This window comes from Mobula hypostoma, chromosome 13 (assembly GCF_963921235.1).
Source record: "Mobula hypostoma chromosome 13, sMobHyp1.1, whole genome shotgun sequence".
Taxonomy (NCBI): Eukaryota; Metazoa; Chordata; class Chondrichthyes; order Myliobatiformes; family Myliobatidae; genus Mobula; species Mobula hypostoma.
Window position 1 is genome coordinate 57,907,590 of NC_086109.1, and position 19,596 is coordinate 57,927,185.

Below are 19,596 nucleotides of genomic sequence, written 5' to 3' on the forward strand. Positions count from 1 at the left end.
ATTATGAAATACAGGCATCTCTCGGGGGGGGGGGATCAGATATTGATGCGGTTGCAAACACTTTCCTCAGCATTTTGCAGAAGGCAACGAAAGAGGTTGAGCGCACGTTAAGTGGAAATAGACTCCAACCACTTTCTGCAGGATTTTTGTTTGCAATTTTAATAAAAACGAGAATGTTCATGTCCGTACACCACACTCGCAGGGATTTTCGGGGCATGGCAGAGCGGCTGGGCGGAGTGTGGGCACGCGGGAGTCTGACGTCACGGGCGGCTGGCAGTGTCATGGCGGCTGCCTGTCAGCGGCTGGAAGCTTCTTCCATGTAAACACCTCGACACTCCCTCCTCTCCTTTCCCTCCCTTTTCCCTCCCTCTCCCCCCACCCACGCACCCTGCCTGGAAACACATGGAAAGTAATGCCGGTGCCGAACGGGGCGACGGCGTGGCCGTGGAGGGAGTGGGAGCGGGGCCGGCCGTTGCCAGGGGCGATGGCAGCGGTGAGCGGCCGAAGGGCACGGAGAGTCTGGGGGCCGGGGCAGCGGCTTCGAGCCGCTCGGCGGCCGTCCCCGCACATCGAGGGGCCGCTGCCCAGACCGATGCTCCGTGCTCAAACGGCGCTGCACCACTGCAGCGGGAGGAGAATGAGGGAGAGGAGGAGGGCACGCCCGGCCGGGAAGAAAAAGTCAGGGATGGCCCTCAGCAGAACTTGGTAAACAAGATGAGCGAAGTGAGTGAGGGGGCTGCAACCGGCCCGAGGAAGGATGCTCTGCCCGGCCTTGCTCTACAGCCCACGAATAATCAACCGCAGGAGGAATGTAGCCCGATTGAAACTCCCGACTGTGACAAGAACCACAGCGCCAGTGACCAAAGCCTGCCTGGTGAATCGCGAAGCATTGACTCTCTCGAGTCCTTTTCTAATTTGAACTCTTGTCCCAGTTCTGACCTTAATAGTGAGGGGACTGAAGATCGAGGCCTGGCTCTCACTTTACAGAGCGAAGAGAATAACAAGGATGGTGTTGCCAAACCATCTGGTTCAAAGGAAAGATTCCCCGGACAGTCAGTTTATCATATAAAGTGGATCAAATGGAAAACAGAAAACACGCCCATTATTACACAGAATGAAAATGGCCCTTGTCCTCTACTTGCGATCATGAACGTTCTTCTTTTGGCATGGAAGGTATAATTTATAGTGTTGGAAGTTTCTTAATAATATAGTGATGCCAATTTAGCTGACACCATTCTTGCACTCATCGTTAAGACAAAAGCCTTGGTTTGTCTCGGCATCAATTTAAAAATCCTATTCTTCATATTCAAATCTCTGCGTGTCCTAGCCCTTACTATCTTTCTATCCTCCAGGCTACAATGCATTGATGTACTCCGATTTGGAGCTTGATTAAGATGGCTAAAGGCATTCTTGCCTGTGGTGGGTGAAGAAAGTGGGGAAGTGCATAATGTGCAAGGCTGGAAGGGAGAGAATTCTTGTGCCTTTCTTTTGAGATACTCTTGTCGTTTTCACTTATGATCCTATAGCATTCTTTGGATGTGATATTTTACTAGGTGATATATAAATGTAAAGTTTCTGTTTTGCATGCAATTTATGAATGTCCATTTTTACTGTAGATTAAACTACCACCCATGATCGAAATTATAACAGCAGAGCAGTTAATGGAGTACTTGGGTAAGATTGCTTTTTCTTGATCCTAAAGTGAATTGTTATACATTTGAAATTGTTTCAGTGTTATAGCCTTATTGTGAAGCTACTAATTTTTTTTTTCTTTGTCAAATGAAAGGCTGGAAATTCTACAATACTTGAAATGTTTCATTGCAAAGTTAGAAGACTTTAAAATATAACAGCAGAATTAGGCTATTTGGCCCATCAAGTCTGCTCTGCTATTTCATCACGACTGATCCAATTTGCCTTTCAGCCCCAACCCCCTGCCTTCTCCAGGTGTCCCTTCATATCCTGACCTATCAAGAATCTGTCAATCATTGCTGCAAATATAAAGACTTGCCTTCCACATCTGCATGTGGCAAAGAATTCCACAGATTCACTGCTATCTGGTTAAAGAAATTCCTCCTCGTTTCCTTTCCAAAAAGACATCCCTTTATTCTGAGGCTGTCCCCTTTGGTCCTAGACTTATCAACCATGGGAAATATCCTCTCCACATCCATTCTATCAAGGCCTTTCACTATTCGATAGCTTTCAATGAGTTCTCCCCTCATTCTTCTGAATTCTAGTGAATACAGGCCCAGAGCCATCAAACCCTCTTCATATGACAGACCATTCAATCTTGGAATCATTTTTCTGAACCTTCTTTGAACCTTCTTCAGTTTCAGCACTTCATTTCTAAGATAAGGGGCCCAAAACAGCTCACAACACCATTACTTTATAAAGTTTCAGCATTATATCTTTGCTTTTTGTCCTCTTGAAATGAATGCTAACCTTCCTCACCACAGACTCGACCTGCAAATTAATCTTTAGGGAATCCTGCACAAGGACTCCCAAGACCCTTTGCACCTCAATTTTTTGGATTTTCTCTCCAGTTATAAAATAGGCAACGCTTCCCCCTTTGCTCAGTACTTAGTTGAGCCACCCCTCGGAGCTATTACAACCAGTAATCTTTTTGGATAAGTCTTTATTAGCTTTGCACAACGTGATGGAGTAAGATGAGCCCATTCGTTCTTGCAAAATTGCTCAAGCTGTGTCGGGTTTGTTGGTGAGCAGTGGTGGACAGTAATCTTGAGGTCTTGACAGATGTTTAATTGGATTAAGGTCAGGACTCTGACTGAACCACTCAAGGACATCAATTTTCTTCATTTGAAACCACTCCATGGTTGCTCTGGCACTGTGCTTTCAGTTATTGTCCTATTGAAAGATGGACTTCTTGTTTGCTTCAGCTAAAATGTAAAACACTTTAACTGTAAAGTACTTTCATGGGAACTTTCTTGTAGTATCTTTGACTGAAGTAACTTTTAAGTTGTTTCATCAATGATTATCTTCTGCCCTAGGATCCAAAATGGGACTGTTGGTCATTAAGCATTCTCCTCCATCTGTGCTTTAACTAATGATTTTGTCCACATCAGATGCAATGGAGTCAGGATGATATGTAGCCTTAAGCTGATATGGTGCAGGCCATCACTTTCACTTGTGTAGCTCATTCACAACAGGAGGGAATCTAATCAACTCCCTTTGCTGCTTCAGTGTCATTGCCATCACTGAGGCTTCCTACACCAGTATCTTGAGAGTTAGCATTAATAAGGACTTAAACGATGTAACATAGGAGCAGAATTGCTATGCCATTTCATCGTGGCTGTTTTATCCCTGTCAACCCCGTTCTCTTGACTTCTCCCCATAACCTTTGCCCTGACCAATCGAACTTATTGACCTTCGATTTGAATGTATTCAGTGAATTCCACAGATTCACTACCCTATGGCTAAAGACATTCCTCCTCATCGCTGTTCTAAATGGATATCCCTCTAGTCTGAGGCTGTGCCCTTTGGTCCTAGACTCACCCACTATACAAAATATCCTCCTACATCCCTCTATCCAGACCTTTCAATAGTCGATAGGTTTCAATGAGATCTCCCCTCATTCTTCTAAACTCCAGGGAGTACGGGAGCTATCAAATGCTCCTCATATGTGAACTCTTTTATTCCCAAAATCATTCTCATGAACAACCTCTGGACCCTCGCCAATGCCAGCATGTCTTTTCTTAGATAAGGGGCCCAAAACTGCTCACAATATTCCAAGCACATTCTGACCAATGCCTTATAAGGCCTCAGCATTGCATCTTTACTCTTATAGAAACATAGAAAATAGGTGCAGGAGTAGGCCATTTGGCCCTTCGAGCCTGCACCACCATTCAGTATGATCATAGCTGATCATCCAACTCAGAACCCTGTACCTGCCTTCTCTCCATTCCCCCTGATCCCTTTAGCCACAAGGGCCATATCTAACTCCCTCCTAAATATAGCTAATGAACTGGCCTCACCTGTTTCCTGTGGCAGAGAATTCCACAGATTCACCACTCTCTGTGTGAAGAAGTTTTTCCTCATCTCGGTCCTAAAAGGCTTCCCCTTTATCCTCAAACTGTGACCCCTCGTTCTGGACTTCCCCAACATCGGGAACAATCGTCCTGCATCTAGCCTGTCCAATCCCTTTAGGATTTTATATGTTTCAATAAGATCCCCCCTCAGTCTTCTAAATTCCAGCGAGTATAAGCCTAGTTCATCCAGTCTTTCTTCATATGAAAGTCCTGCCACCCGAGGAATCAATCTGGTGAACCTTCTTTGTACTCCCTCTATGGCAAGAATGTCTTTCCTCAGATTAGGAGACCAAAACTGCACACAATACTCCAGGTGTGGTCTCACCAAGGCCTTGTACAATTGCAGTAGTACCTCCCTGCTCCTGTACTCGAATCCTCTTGCTGTGAGTGCCAGCATACCATTCGCCTTTTTCACCGCCTGCTGTGCCTGCATGCCCACTTTCAATGACTGGTGTATAATGACACCCAGGTCTTGTTGCACCTCCCCTTTTCCTAATCGGTCACCATTCAGATAATAATCTGTTTTCCTGTTTTTGCCACCAAAGTGGATAACCTCACATTTATCCACATTAAGTTGCATCTGCCATGAATTTGCCCACTCACCTAACCTATCCAAGTCACCCTGCATCCTCTTAGCATCCTCCTCACAGCTAACACTGCTGCCCAGCTTCATGTCATCCGCAAACTTGGAGATGCTGCATTTAATTCCCTCGTCTAAGTCATTAATATATATTGTAAACAACTGGGGTCCCAGCACTGAGCCTTGCGGTACCCCACTAGTCACTGCCTGCCATTCTGAAAAGGTCCCGTTTATTCCCACTCTTTGCTTCCTGTCTGCCAACCGATTCTCTATCCACATCAATACCATACCCCCAATACCGTGTGCTTTAAGTTTGCACACTAATCTCCTGTGAGGGACCTTGTCAGAAGCCTTTTGAAAATCCAAATATACCACATCCACTGGTTCTCCCCTATCCACTCTACTAGTTACATCCTCAGAAAATTTTGAGATTCGTCAGACATAATTTTCCTTTCACAAATCCATGCTGACATGGTCCGATGATTTCACCGCTTTCCAAATGTGCTGTTATCACATCTTTGATAACTGACTAGCATTTTCCCCACCACCGATGTTAGGCTAACCGGTCTATAATTCCCTGGTTTCTCTCTCCCTCCTTTTTTAAAAAGCAGGGTTACATTAGCCACCTTCCAATCCTCAGGAACTAATCCAGAATCTAAAGAGTTTTGAAAAATTATCACTAATGCATCCACTATTTCTTGAGCTACTTCCTTAAGCACTCTGGGATGCAGACCATCTGGCCCTGGGGATTTATCTGCCTTTAATCCCTTCAATTTACCTAACACCACTTCCCTACTAACATGTATTTCCCTCAGTTCCTCCATCTCACTGGACCCTCAGTCCCCTACTATTTCCGGAAGATTATTTATGTCCTCCTTAGTGAAGACAGAACCAAAGTAGTTATTCAATTGGTCTGCCATGTCTTTGTTCCCCATGATCAATTTACCTGTTTCTGACTGTAAGGGACCTACACTTGTCTTAACCAATCTTTTTCTTTTCACATATCTATAAAAGCTTTTACAGTCAGTTTTTATGTTCCCTGCCAGCTTTCTCTCATAATCTTTTTTCCCTGTCCTAATTAAGCCCTTTTTGCTCCTCTGCTGGACTCTGAATTTCTCCCAGTCCTCAGGTGTGCCGCTTTTTCTGGCTAATTTGTATGCTTCTTCTTTGGAATTGATACTATCCCTAATTTCCCTTGTCAGCCACGAGTGCACTACCTTCCTTGATTTATTCTTTTGCCAGACTGGGATGAACAATCTTTGTAGTTCATCCATGCAACCTTTAAATGCTTGCCATTGCATATCCACCGTCAACCCTTTAAGTATCATTTGCCAGTCTATCTTAGCTAATTCACGTCTCATACCTTCAAAGTTACCCTTCTTTAAATTCAGAACCTTTGTTTCTGAATTAACTATGTCACTCTCCATCTTAATGAAGAATTCCACCATATTATGGTCCTCTGGACTCTATATTCTAGTCATCTGGAATTGCTAAGATTGCATTTGCCTTCCTTATCACTGACTCAACCTGCAAGTTAACCTTTAAGGAATCCTGCACAGACTCCCAATTCTCTTTGCACTTGTGAATTTTGAATTTTCTCCCTGTGTAGAAAATAGTCTACACCTTATTTCTTCTGCCAAAGTGCATGACCATACACTTCCCTACACTGCAGTGCCTTGTAAAAGTATTAAGCCTCCAATCCTTTGATCACATAAATGAGTATTACAACAAGGGATTGTGATTGATTTAACTGAGATTGTTTATTTATGAACCACGTGCTCCGTTTTTCACAGTAGAGCCCAAAAAACATGGAAGATTGTAGAGCAAGAAAAACTAAAATTCAAAAACAGAATTGTCAGAAGTTCAAAAGTATTCACCCCTGCCCCTTTGCCCAGTACTTAGTTGAACCACCTCTTGGAGCTATTACAGCTAATGTTCTTTTTAGATAAATCTCTGTTAGCTTTGTACAACATGATGGAACATGATTTGCCCATTCGTTCTTGCAAAATCGTTCAAGCTCTGCCAGGTTTGTTGGTGAGCAGTGGTGGACTGCAATCTTGAGGTCTTTTCAGAGATATTCAATCAGGTTAAGATCAGGACTCTGACTGAACCACTCAAAGACATCAATTTTCTTCATTTGAAGCCACTCTATGGTTGCTCTGGCAGTGAGCTTTTGGTAACTGTCCTGTTGAAAGACGGATGTCCTCCCTAGTTTAAGCTTTCTGGCAGAGGCTAGTAGGTTTTCATCCAGGATCTCTCTGTATTTAGCAGTATTCTTCTTCCCTGACCATAAGACATAGGAGCAGAATTGGGCTATTCAGCCCATCGAATCTGCTCAGCCATTCCATTATGAATGATCCTGGATCCCACTCAACCCCATACACCTGCCTTCTCACCATATCCTTTGATGCTCTAATCGATCAGGAAATTATCAATTTTTGCCTTAAATATGCCCATAGACCTGACTTACACCGCAGTCTGTGGCAGAGCATTCCACAGACTCGCCACTCTTTGGCTAAAAAGACTCCTCCTTATCTCTGTTCTAAAAGGTCACCCCTCAGTTTTGAGGCTCTACCCTCTAGTTCTAGATACCCCCACCATAGTAAGTATCCTCTCCAGATGCACCTGATCTAGTCCTTTCAACATTTGGTGCTCTTCAATGAGATTCCCCCCCACTCCCCAGCATTCTTCTAAATTCCAGTGAGTACAGACCCAAAGCTGCTAAATGCTCCTCGTATGTTAACACCTTCATTCCAGAATCATTCTCGTGAATCTCCTCTGGATTTTCTCCAATGGCAACACATCCTTTCTGAGGTGTGGGGCCCAATACTCCGAGTGTGGCCTGACTAGTGTCTTAAAGGCACAGCAGTATCTCCTTGCTTTTATATTCTATTCTTGAACTAAATGCTCACATTGCTTCTGCCGCCTTTACTGCAGACTCAACCTGTAAATTGACCTTCTGGGAGTCTTGCACAAGGACTCCCAAGTCCCTTTGCACCTCTGATGTTTGAACCTCCCCATTTAGATAAGCTGCACTATTGTTCCTTGTACCAAGACATATTATCAAGCATTTTCCAACACTGTATTCCAACTGCCACTTTTGTGCCCATTCTTCTAATTTGACTAAATCCTGCTGCAATTTCATTGCTTCCTCAACACTTCCTGCCCCTCTAACTACTTCACATCATGCACAAACTTTGCCACAAAGTCATCAATTCCATTATCCAAATCATTGACAAGCAATAATGAAAAGTAGCGATCCCAGTGACCCCGGGGGCCAACCGGAAAAGGCCCCGTTTATTTCCACCTGCTACCTCCTGCCTGTCAGCCATTCCTCTATCCATGCCAGTATCTTTCCTATAACGCCCTAGGATTTTATCTTATTAAGCAGCCTCATGTGGCACTTTACCAAATGCCTTCTGAAAACCCAAGTAAATGACACCCACTGCCTTTCCTTTGTCCACCCTGCTTGTTACTACTTTGAAGAATGGATTTGTCGGGCAAGATTTCCTTTTACAGAAACCATGCTGTCTTTGACTTATTTTATCATTAGTCTCCAAGTACAGGTCGACCTTCACTAATCCGACTACCTGTAATCCAGTTCCTTCGATAATCCGGCACTGATTATGCTGATTGTGATCCTTCTGTAATTCGTCATTTTCACTAATATGGCACTCCTCAGGTCCCAATGGTGCTGGATTAGCGAAGGTCGACCTGTACCTCAAAACCTCGTCCTTAATAATAGACTCCAACACTTTCCCAACCACTGAGGTTAGGCTAACTGGCCTATAATTTCCTTCCTTTTGCACCCCCCCCTTCCTAAAGAGTGGAGTGACACTTGCAATCTTCCAGTCCTCTGGGACTATGCCAGAATTAAGTAATTGTTGAAAGATCATGACCAATGCATATGATCAGATCAATCCTGACCTTGCTGCTTAAAAGCATCCCCTTAGCCTGACACTACCTCCGCTATACTTTACAGTAGGGATGGTGTTACCTGGTTGATGTGCAGTATTGGATGTCACATGTACTGCTTAGTGTTGAGGCCAAGAAGTTCCACTTTAGTCTCATCCAACTGCAAGACCTTCTTCTTCATCTTTGCAGTATCTTCTAAGTGACACTTTGCAATGTCTTCATGGGCAAGGGTATGCTTTTTTTTTTCAGCCAGGGCTTCTTCCTTACCACTCTTGCAATAAATGCCCTTTTTGTGCAAGATCTTAGAGCAGGGGTGGCCAACCTTTTACATTCCATGTGTCAGTTTTTTCATGCATGAGTTCAGATGTGATTTTTTTTAATACACGAGTTCTATATTAACATATTTTTGCGAGAATTGAATGGGGGTACAAGAGTTGTATGGCACACTTGAACTCCTGAGTGAAAAAATTGACGCATGGAATGTAAAAGGTTGGCCATCCCTGCCTTAGAGATTGTGGTGCCATGAACCTATTTCCATTTGGAGCCATTGACTTTTGCAGCTCACTTAGAGTGACTTTTGGTGTTGCAGTAGCCTCTCTTAGAAGTACTATTCTTCTCTGGCAACTAAGTTTAGAGGGGTGGCAGTGTGGCTGTGATTTCATATTTTTCCACTTTTTCTTGATGAACTGCACTGAGTTCTTGAGTTATGTTCAGTGCCTTTGTTTTGTACCCTTCACCAAATATGTGTTTCCCTATTATCATTTCCCTGACTTGACTTGAATGCTGTTCTTTCTACATTTTAGTTTGGTCTGTTGAAAGTCTACCACACTGTTGGATCTTTCAAACAGGGGGTATTTATTCTTAGGAACTAATTGAATTCAATTCTACATCAACAATTTGGGTGAGTTTATAAGGTATTATACAGTATTGCACCTGAGGAAAGTTAGTGTAGTGATTACAAAGGGGTAGTAGAAGAAGGAGGCGGAACCATGAGGGAGCTGGGGGGGGGAGGTAGAGTGAAATAGGGATAGAGGAAGGGAGGGGGAGGGAATTATCTTCTTCTACTACCCATTGTTTTCAGGGCTATGACGTCAATGCTTCCCCTCCCCCACCCCCTTGTCTTTCAAATTACTGGTCTTTCAACCGAACCTACAAACATTCTTCAAATCCTTCCCCCTCCTTCATTGTTCAGTCCTGATGAAGGGTTCCGGCCCAAAATGTCGACTCATCGTTTCTAACTGATGCTGCCTGACCTGCTGAGTTCATCCAGCGTACTGAAAGTGTTGCTTTGATCACAGCATCTGCAGATTATTTTGTGTTATTGATTCTCATTTGTCTATCCTGCTTGTTGAATCCTCAAAGAATTACAACAGATTTGTTAGGTAAGATTTCCCTTTAAGGGAACCATGCTGACTTTGGTCTATTTTATTATGTGCCTCGAAGTACCTCAAACCATCATTCTTAGTAATGGATTCCAATATCTTACCAATCATTGAATTCAGGCTAACTGGCCTATAATTTCCTTTTTTTCTGCCTCCCTCCTTCTTAAAATGGAGTGTCATTTGCAATTTTCCAGACCTCCAGAACCATTCCAGAATCTAGTGATTCTTGAAAGGTCATTACTAATGCCTCCACAATCTTTTCAGCTACCTCTTTCAGAACCCTCAGATGCAGTTCATCTGGTCCAGGTGATTTATCTACCTTCAGACCCTTCATCTTCCCAAGCACCACTTACTTCTGCCCTCTCACACTTATGCATTTCTGGCATTTGCTATTGACTTCTATAGTGAAAACTGATGCAAAACACTTAATTAAGTTCCCCTCCCATTACAACCTCTCCAGTGTAATTTTCCAATGGTCCGAATTCAGTCTCGCCTCTGTTATTTTTTTTATCTGAAAAAAAACCTTTGGGTATTATTGACTAGCTTCCTTTCATTTGTAATTTGTTACTTCATTTGTAATTGCTCATACATATTATGGTGCCTAGACACCGGAATAGTGAGCAGTTCATTTAAATGCCTTTAACCTACAATGCATAAGTGAAGTGTAACGGAATACTCACACTTACAAAGTGTAACAGCATTCAATAAATCTGATACTAATAAACAATCCACTTGGTTGCTTCCCTTACAGGCTGTATCTGTAGACTAGTAATTGTAGTTTTCACGCAAATCTTTTGAGCTGGTAGGAAATTCACAAAAGCTGCTTTGTTGTCTTTTAAATAGCCTGTGGAATCTTTGGCTTTCTATGTCATAACTGGGGATGAGGAACTTCTGTTAAGTAAAGAGAAATAGAGAACAGAGTATTTTCTTTAGTGTAGAGGAGGTTAGGAGAGTTTTAAGAGGGATTTTGCTACGATAAAGTAAGAATTCTTTCCAGAGTTGAAAAAAAGACACGACACTAATTTAAGATAATTGGCAAAGAACCAGAGGGCAGAAGAAAATTCTTTTTCATGCAGTAAATTATGATCTGGTCTGTAATGCCTGAAAGAATGATGGGCATTAAATAGAAACCAGGACCCTGGTTAAGTTTCAAAACGCAAACACGAGGAAATCTGCAGATGCTGGAATTTCAAGCAACACACACAAAAGTTGCTGGTGAACACAGCAGGCCAAGCAGCATCTCTAGGAAGAGGTACAGTCAACGTTTCAGGCCGAGACCCTTCGTAGTCCTGACAAGGGGTCTCAGCCCGAAATGTCGACTATACCTCTTCCTAGAGATGCTGCTTGGCCTGCTGCGTTCACCAGCAACTTTTGTGTGTGTTCCCTGGTTAAATTTTATTTAGCATCAGGGAACTACTGAAACAGCAACTTGAATGTGTATTAGTGTTGATGTCTTGGAGATTATACTTGTAGAGCTTCGTGAATCTAAGCTATTTGTAGGTGATGGAGATTTTGGATTTGTATGGAGTTTTAATCTATAGATATAGATTAAAACAGATGTTAAGTTAGTAAAGGCTCGATGAGCATAATCATGCATAATCAGATACAAGTAGTAGGAGCCAAACCTAATAAAAAATGAAGTTTTAAAGTTATAGTGCAAAAGACAACTTCTTGAATTGAATAGTTCTTTGTTAATAGTATACTGAGAAGTAATTGTCTTCCAAGGGTTTTAAATAGATTTTTATTAGAATTTTTAAATCTGGAGTGCAGAACAGATCATATACAAGATTGTGCAGGTGCTGGAAACCTAGAGTAACACACAAAATTCTGGAGGAACTGGGCAGGTTAGGCAGCATCTAATGGAAATGAATAAACAGTCAACATTTTGGGCCAATACCCTTCATCAGAACTATAAAGGAAAAGAAAAGAAGTCAGACAGGCAAAGCCAAGCGAACGGGGAAGATGTATGGGTGAGGAAAGAGGGGATGAAGTGAAACTGGGAGGTGATGGGTGTGAAAGGTAAAGTGCTGAAGAAGGAACCTGATAGGAGAGGAGAGTGGACCAGGGGAGAACAGAAAGGAGGAGGGACACTGGGGTAAGCTAATAGGTAGGTAAGAAGAGAACAGAAAACATAAGACGTGAGCCAGAGTGGAAGAAGAGGGAAAGAGAAGGGGGAAAATTTACCCGAAGTTGGAGAAATAAATGTTCATGCCATCAGGTTGGAGACTACCCAGGTAGCATATGAGGTGTTGTTCCTTCAACCTGAGAGTGGTCTCATTGTGGCAGTAGAGGAGGCCTTGGATCAACATGTTAGAATGGGATTGGAATTAAAATAGTTGGCCATGGGGAAATACTGTTTATTGTGGATGGAGCAGAGGTATGCTGAATGCGGAGACTCATGGCATGGTAGGTAAGGAAAGAGAAACTCTATGCCTGTTAAGGTAGTGGGAAGATGGGTTGAGGGCGGATGTCCGGAAAATGGAGGAGATGTGGGTGAGGGCATCATCAACGGTGGAGGAAGGGAATCCCCGTTCTTTGAAGAAGGAGATTTACCTCTGATGTTCTGCAAAGGAAAGCCTCATCCTGGGAACAGATGTGGTAGAGATTAAGGAACTGAGAAAAGAGAATGGCGTTTTTACAGGTGAGAGGGTGGAAAGAAACACAGTCAAGATAGGTAAGAGAGTCGGTAGGTTTATAAAAGTATTGGTAGACAGTTTGTCTCCAGAGATGGAGACAGATTGAGAAAGGGGAGAGAGGTGTCAAAAATGGGCTGTGAATTTAAGAGCTGGGGGGAAGTTGGAAGTGAAGTTGATGAAATTGACGAGCTCAGCATGAGTACATGAGGCAGCACCAAAGCAGTTGTCAATGTAGCGCAGAACATTGAGGTTCTGTCACTGCATTGCTGAGAAAGAAGATAATGGTTATTGACTATGTGATCTAAAGGAAACTTATTAATGTCGACTGTGATTCTTAATAAAACAGTGAGATATAGGTGATGAGTAGAAGAGATTGGTAAGATATAATGAAAGACAGTGTTTGACCATGAACTTTCAACCATAAAACCAAATGTTTTGATAGAATACCATGCAGTTGTATTTTATAAAGACAGGTGCTAAATCCAGGTAATGGCTTTGCATTCTGCAAAGCTTTGGCATGATTAACAATGGTGAAAAAGTTTGACAGAGGATGCAGATTCTTTCTTGAAATGTTATCAAAGCCATTCTGATGAGACCAGAGCTATAAAATCCCCACACATTGGATCAACTTTAATTATCTAGAATAATTTAATTACCACAAAGTCAAAATTTGTCCTCTGTAGTATATGCAATGAAGTGTTTAAAACAGCAGATCACTTCAACCTCTCACGCTGCTCAGGAGTTAAATAATTCCATTGACTATTGCCACTCATTTGTCTTGTGAATTAGAACCTTGTTCATTTTATAAAATGTTGAAAATTATGCTGAAATTTTCTAAGCATTTGCAAAGCAAAATACAACCTATTTCTTGACTTAAAATTTAACAGATCTGCACAGAAACCTTTGAAGATTTGCATAGAAAAATCTAGAATCTCCAAATGTGATTTCTTGTAAGAACACTTCAGGAATAATAATGAAAGCCTAATACCTATGTCAGCAGAGCTTTAACTAATGAAGCCAGCAGAAGTTTACGAAAGGCATAAGATGGTACAAATCCACTGCTTTAGATTAACAGTGCGTCATTATTTATGGGTGTACATTGTGATAGGAGAATGCTGACTTTGCCATGATTTGAAGTGACTCCTGAAGTGATCTTGTCCACCTTTCTATTAATTATTATAATTCAGTGCTACATTTACATGAAATAATAAGCTAAAGACTTGATTCAGTCAAAAGCAAGATGCAATGTTTGAATCAAATTACTGATTTAGTAATCTGTGGGCCTAAATATTTAATGCAGAAAAATGAATATGAAATGGCAGTATGAGAATTTAAACTTGGTCCAGAGATCTGAATCTTAAGGAGAACTAAAATGTGAGGTTGTAGGTTGTTGTTTCAGCGATGGGAAACAGACGGCTTTAACTTGATCTGACTTGCTTGATTGCCATCTCATCAGCGCCGTTGACCTTCAGCTGTCCGCTAAAGTGGCTTGGCATGTTATTTATTTAATGCACAATGTTATCATATCTTTGTCAGGACATACTTGTTTTGACATTGAGTCCCAAAATTCAAGGAATTCAAGTTCAAGCACTGAAATATAGGTCATTTTTATTCAAGTTATAGTAAAAAGCTTTGGCATCTTTAGCCTGGGCTTTTTCTCTGGTGAGGCACTAGAGAGAAGAATCATAGGATTGTTCAGCAGACACCTGTTATAACCATAAGTAGACAGTTCTAGTCATTAGATAAAATAAATAGGTACCCTACAGTTTAGACTCAGGCCCAGTGTCATTTGAAGTGTGAGGGCAAGCTGTGCAGACTGTATGTTGTGCACCATGACCCAATGGTCTCTAATAAACATGATCAGTGATTTTATTCAGGAACTTTAAACTCTTTACTGAAGGAGACATTTATTTATTATTAAGATATCACGCGGAATAGGCCTTGTAGTCCTGCAACCCACCAATTTAACAGCCTATTCGCAGGACAATAACCAATTCAACTACCAACTGGTACATCTTTGGACTGTGGGAGGAAACCCTGTGGTTATGGGGAGAACATACAAGCTCCTTTAAGGCAGCAGTGGGAATAACACAGAAACATAGAAAATAGGTGCAGGAGTAGGCCATTTGGCCCTTCGAGCCTGCACCGCCATTCAGTATGATCATGGCTGATCATCCAACTCAGAACCCTGAACCTCCATACCCCCATACCCCCTGATCCCTTTAGCCACAAGGGCCATATCTAACTCCCTCTTAAATATAGCCAATGAACTGGCCTCAACTGTTTCCTGTGGCAGAGAATTCCATAGATTCACCACTCTCTGTGTGAAGAAGTTTTTCCTCATCTCAGTCCTAAAAAGCTTCCCCTTTATCCTTAAACTGTGACACCTCGTTCTGGACTTCCCCAACATCGGGAACAATCTTCCTGCATCTAGCCTGTCCAATCCCTTTAGGATTTTATACGTTTCAATAAGATCCCCCCTCAATCTTCTAAATTCCAATGAGTATAAGCCTAGTTGATCCAGTCTTTCATCATATGAAAGTCCTGCCATCCCAGGAATTAATCTGGTGAACCTTCTTTGTACTCCCTTTATGGCAAGAATGTCTTTCCTCAGATTAGGGGACCCGTTTATTCCCACTCTTTGCTTCCTGTCTGCCAACCAATTCTCTATCCACATCAATACCATACCCCCAATACCGTGTGCTTTAAGTTTGCACACTAATCTCCTGTGTGGGACCTTGTCAAAAGCCTTTTGAAAATCCAAATATACCACATCCACTGGTTCTCCCCTATCCACTCTACTAGTTACATCCTCAAAAAATTCTATGAGATTCGTCAGATATGATTTTCCTTTCGCAAATCCATGCTGACTTTGTCCGATGATTTCACCACTTTCCAAATGTGCTGTTATCACATCTTTGATAACTGACTAGCATTTTCTCCACCACCGATGTTAGGCTAACCGGTCTATAATTCCCCGGTTTCTCTCTCCCTCCTTTTTTAAAAAGCGGTGTTACATTAGCCACCATCTAATCCTCAGGAACTAGTCCAGAATCTAAAGAGTTTTGAAAAATTATCACTAATAAAGTAAGAGCTTAACAGTCATCTTAGATTTAAGTCTGCTCAGTTAGGATATGCCTTTTTTCTTTCAGAAATTCCCTTCATCTCTCTCTTTCCAAGTGCCTACAAATGCAGCTGTCTCTGCTTCTGCAGAAATTGGAACTTCATCATACCTTATTCTATCTGTCTTTCTGTCTATCCCTCCATGCTGCCTCTTGGTCCTTTAGGATGAAGACATGATAAATTGCAGTGGAGGCATTTGTTTGCAGTGTTTCATTTTATTAAGTTTATTCGAAAATTTTTTCTTCCGGAGTGAATAGATAGAAAATAGAAAACCGCAGGCCCTTTTGGCCCACATTACTGTGCCGAACACGTACTTAACTTTAGAAATGACCTAGGGTTACTCATAGCCCTCTATTTTTCTAAGCTCCATGTACCTATCCAGGAGTCTCTTAAAAGACCTATCGTATCCGACTCCCCCACCATCGCCGGCAGCCCATTGCATGCACTCACCACTCTCTGCATAAAAAAACTTACCACTGACATCTCCTCTGTACCTACTTCCAAGCACCTTAAAACTGTGCTCTCTCATGCTAGCCATTTCAGCCCTGGGAAAAAGCCTCTGACTATCCACACAATCAATGCCTCTCATCATCTTATACACCTCAGTCAGGTCATCTCTCATCGGCTGCCGCTCCAAGGAGAAAAGGCCGAGGTCACTCAACCTATTCTCATAAGGCATGCTCCCCAATCCAGGCAACATCCTTGTAAATCTCCTTTGCACCCTTTCTCTAATTTCCACATCCTTCCTGCAGTGAGGTGACCAGAACTGAGCACAGTACTCCAAGTGGGGTCTGACCAGGGTCCTATTTAGCTGTAACATTACCTCTCAGCTCTTAAACTCAATGTCAGTGTTGATGAAGACCAATGCACCATATGTCTTCTTAACCAGAGTCAACCTGTGCAGCAGCTTTTAGTGTCCTATGGACTCGGACCCCAAGATCCCTCTCATCCTCCACACTGCCAAGAGTCTTACCATTAATACTATATTCTGCCATCATATTTGACCTACCAAAATGAACCACCTCACACTCATCTGGGTTGAACTCCATCTGCCACTTCTCAGCTCAGTTCTGCATCCTATTGATGTCCTGCTGTAACCTCTGATAGCCCTCTACATTATCCACAACACCCCCAACCTTTATGTCATCAGCAAATTTACTAACCCATTCCTCCACTTCCTCATTCAGGTCATTTATAAAAAATCACGCAGCGAAGGGGTCTCAGAACAGATCCTTGAGGCACACCACTGGTCACCGACCTCCGTGCAGAATATGACCTGTCTACAACCACTGTTTGCCTTCTGTGGGCAAGCCAATTCTGGATCCACAAAGCAAGGTCCCCTTGGATCCCATACCTCTTTACTTTCTCAACAAGCCTTGCATGGGGTACCTTATCAAATGCCTTGCTGAAATCCATATACACTGCATCTACTGCTCTTCCTTCATCAATGTGTTTAGTCACACCCTAAAAAAATTCAGTCAGGCCCGTAAGGCACGACCTGCCTTTGACAAAGCTGTGCTGACTATTCCTAATCATATTATGCCTCTCCAAATGTTCATAAATCCTGCCTCTCAGGATCTTCTCCATCAACTTACCTACCACTGAAGTAAGACTCACTGATCTATAATTTCCTGGGCAATCTCTACTCCCTTCCTTGAATAAGGGAACATCATCTGCAGCCCTCCAATCCTCCGGAACCTCTCCTGTCCCTATTTATGATGTGAAGATCATTGCCAGAGGCTCAGCAATCCCCTCCCTTGACCTCCCACCGTATCCTGGGGTATCTCTCGTCCATTCATGAAGACTTATCCAACTTGATGCTTTCCAAAAGCTCCTGCACATCCTCTTTCTTAATGTCTATATGCTGAAGCTTTTCAATCCACTGTAAGTACAATTGCCAAGATCGATTTCTGTAGTGAATACTGAAGCAAAGTATTCATTAAGTACCTCTGCTGTCTCCGGTTCCATACACAGTTTTCCACTGTCACACTTGATTGGTCCTATTCTCTGAGGTTTTATCCTCTTGCTCTTCACATACTTGTAGAGTGCCTCGGGATTTTCCTTAATCCTGCTCGCCGAGGCCTTCTCATCGCCGCTTCTGGGTCTCCTAATTTCATTCTTAAGCTCCTTCCTGCTAACCTTAGAACAAGTAAATGCATCTATTGTCAAAGTGTCACATAACAGTGAGCAAAGTGTATAGATGGGATTTTTGATGTAAAATTTTGAAAATTGATTTAAAAAAAAAACACATTTTAAGTAACAGATTAAAGTGCATTAGCAAATCAGTAATTCATGATTGAATTGAATTTGTGATATATTTATTGTGGAACAGGATTTTAGAGAGCAGTATTGTACATCAGTCCACTGCATCTATGCTGACCATCATGCCTGTCTAAATTAGGCCCAATTTCCTCCATGAATTACATATCCCTGTATACCCTGCTCATTTAGGTACCTGTCCAGATGCCTCTTAAATGTTTTTACTGTTCCTGCCACCACAATAACCACCCCTGGCAGCTCATTTGAGATACCAACTGTACTGTGGCTGGACCAGGACAGACTATTGGGTGAATGTTCATGCCTAGGGACTTGAAGCTTTCAATCCTTTCAAACTCAACACTATTGATGTAAACAGGAGCATGTGCACTAACCCCTTTTTGAAGTCACCACCAGTTCTTTTGTTGGCATTGTGGGCAAGAATTTTGTCATGATACCATGTTTCCAAGCTGTGTCTCTGACATTATTACTTGAAATGTAGTCCTCTATGGCGGTATCATCTGCAAATTTGTAGATGGAGTTAGAGCAGAATTTGGCCATGCAGTCATGAGTGTGTGGAAATAGAGTAGGGGGCCGAGGATGCAATTGTGGGGCAACATTGTTAAGAATAACCATGGCGAGCTGTTGCTGCTCATATTTACAGATTGTGATCTGCTGGTCAACTTCCAGAGTCCAAGGATTGGTGATGAGTTTTCTTGGAATATTAGTATTGAAGGCAGAACAGTCAGTCAATAAACAACAGTCTGACATGGGTCTGTTTACTGTCCAGATGCTCTAAGGCCGGGGAATGGGTGACACTGTAGGCGTCAGTAGGCAAATTGTAATGGGTCAGAAAGCTGGAGTTGATAAACGCCATGACCAGCCTCTTGAACACTTCACGATGGTTGATGTTAGAGCCACTGGAATCAGAATTAGATTTAATATCTCTGGCATATGTCATGAAATTTGTTGTTTTTCAGCAGCAGTACAATGCAATACATTTTTTAAAAACTCTAAATTGCAGTAAGACATATTTAGAAAATTAAATACGTAGTGGAAAAAGAAAGCAAAATAAAAAGGACAGTTTTCATGGATTGGTTCATTGTTCAGAAAGTTGGTGGCAGAAGGGAAGAAGTTGTCATGAAACTTTGAGTGTCTTCAGACTCGTATACCCTTTTTTGATGGTAACAATGAAAAAAGGGCGCATTCTGAATGATGGGGGTCCTTAATGATGGATGTTGCCTTTTTCAGGCATTGCCTTTTGAAGATATTCTTGATGCTGGGGATGTTAGTACCCACAATGGAGCTGGCTGAGTTTGCAATACTATGCAACTTTTTCTGATTCTTTGCAGAAGCCCCTCCATACCAGATGGTGATGCAACCAGTTGTAATGCTCTCCACAGTACATCTTTAAAAATTTGTTAGAGTCTTTGGTGACATACTGGGTCTCCTCAAACTCCTAATGAACTATAGCCTCTCATTATCTTGTACACCTCTCATCCTCTGTCGCTCCAAGGAGAAGAGACTGAGTTCACTCAACCTGTTCTCATAAGGTATGCTCCCCAATACAGGCAACATCCTTGTAAATCTCCTCTGCACCCTTTCTATGGTTTCCACGTCCTTCCTGTAGTGAGGCGACCAGAATTGAGCACAGTACTCAA

The 19,596-nt window shown here is 42.3% G+C and overlaps 1 protein-coding gene across 4 annotated transcripts in view; it reads left to right on the forward strand.

Moving 5' to 3' along the window:
* Positions 1–269: 269 nt before the first annotated feature.
* The window catches only part of mindy2 (MINDY lysine 48 deubiquitinase 2), a 104,191-nt gene continuing 84,864 nt past the window's right edge, over positions 270–19,596 (forward strand). For all 4 annotated transcript variants that reach the window (XM_063065748.1, XM_063065746.1, XM_063065747.1 and 1 more), the window contains exons 1-2: positions 270–1,173; positions 1,617–1,674. In XM_063065748.1, coding sequence (XP_062921818.1) covers positions 403–1,173; positions 1,617–1,674 — 829 coding nt within the window. In that variant the 5' untranslated portion in view covers positions 270–402. The remainder of the gene's footprint in view (positions 1,174–1,616; positions 1,675–19,596) is intronic.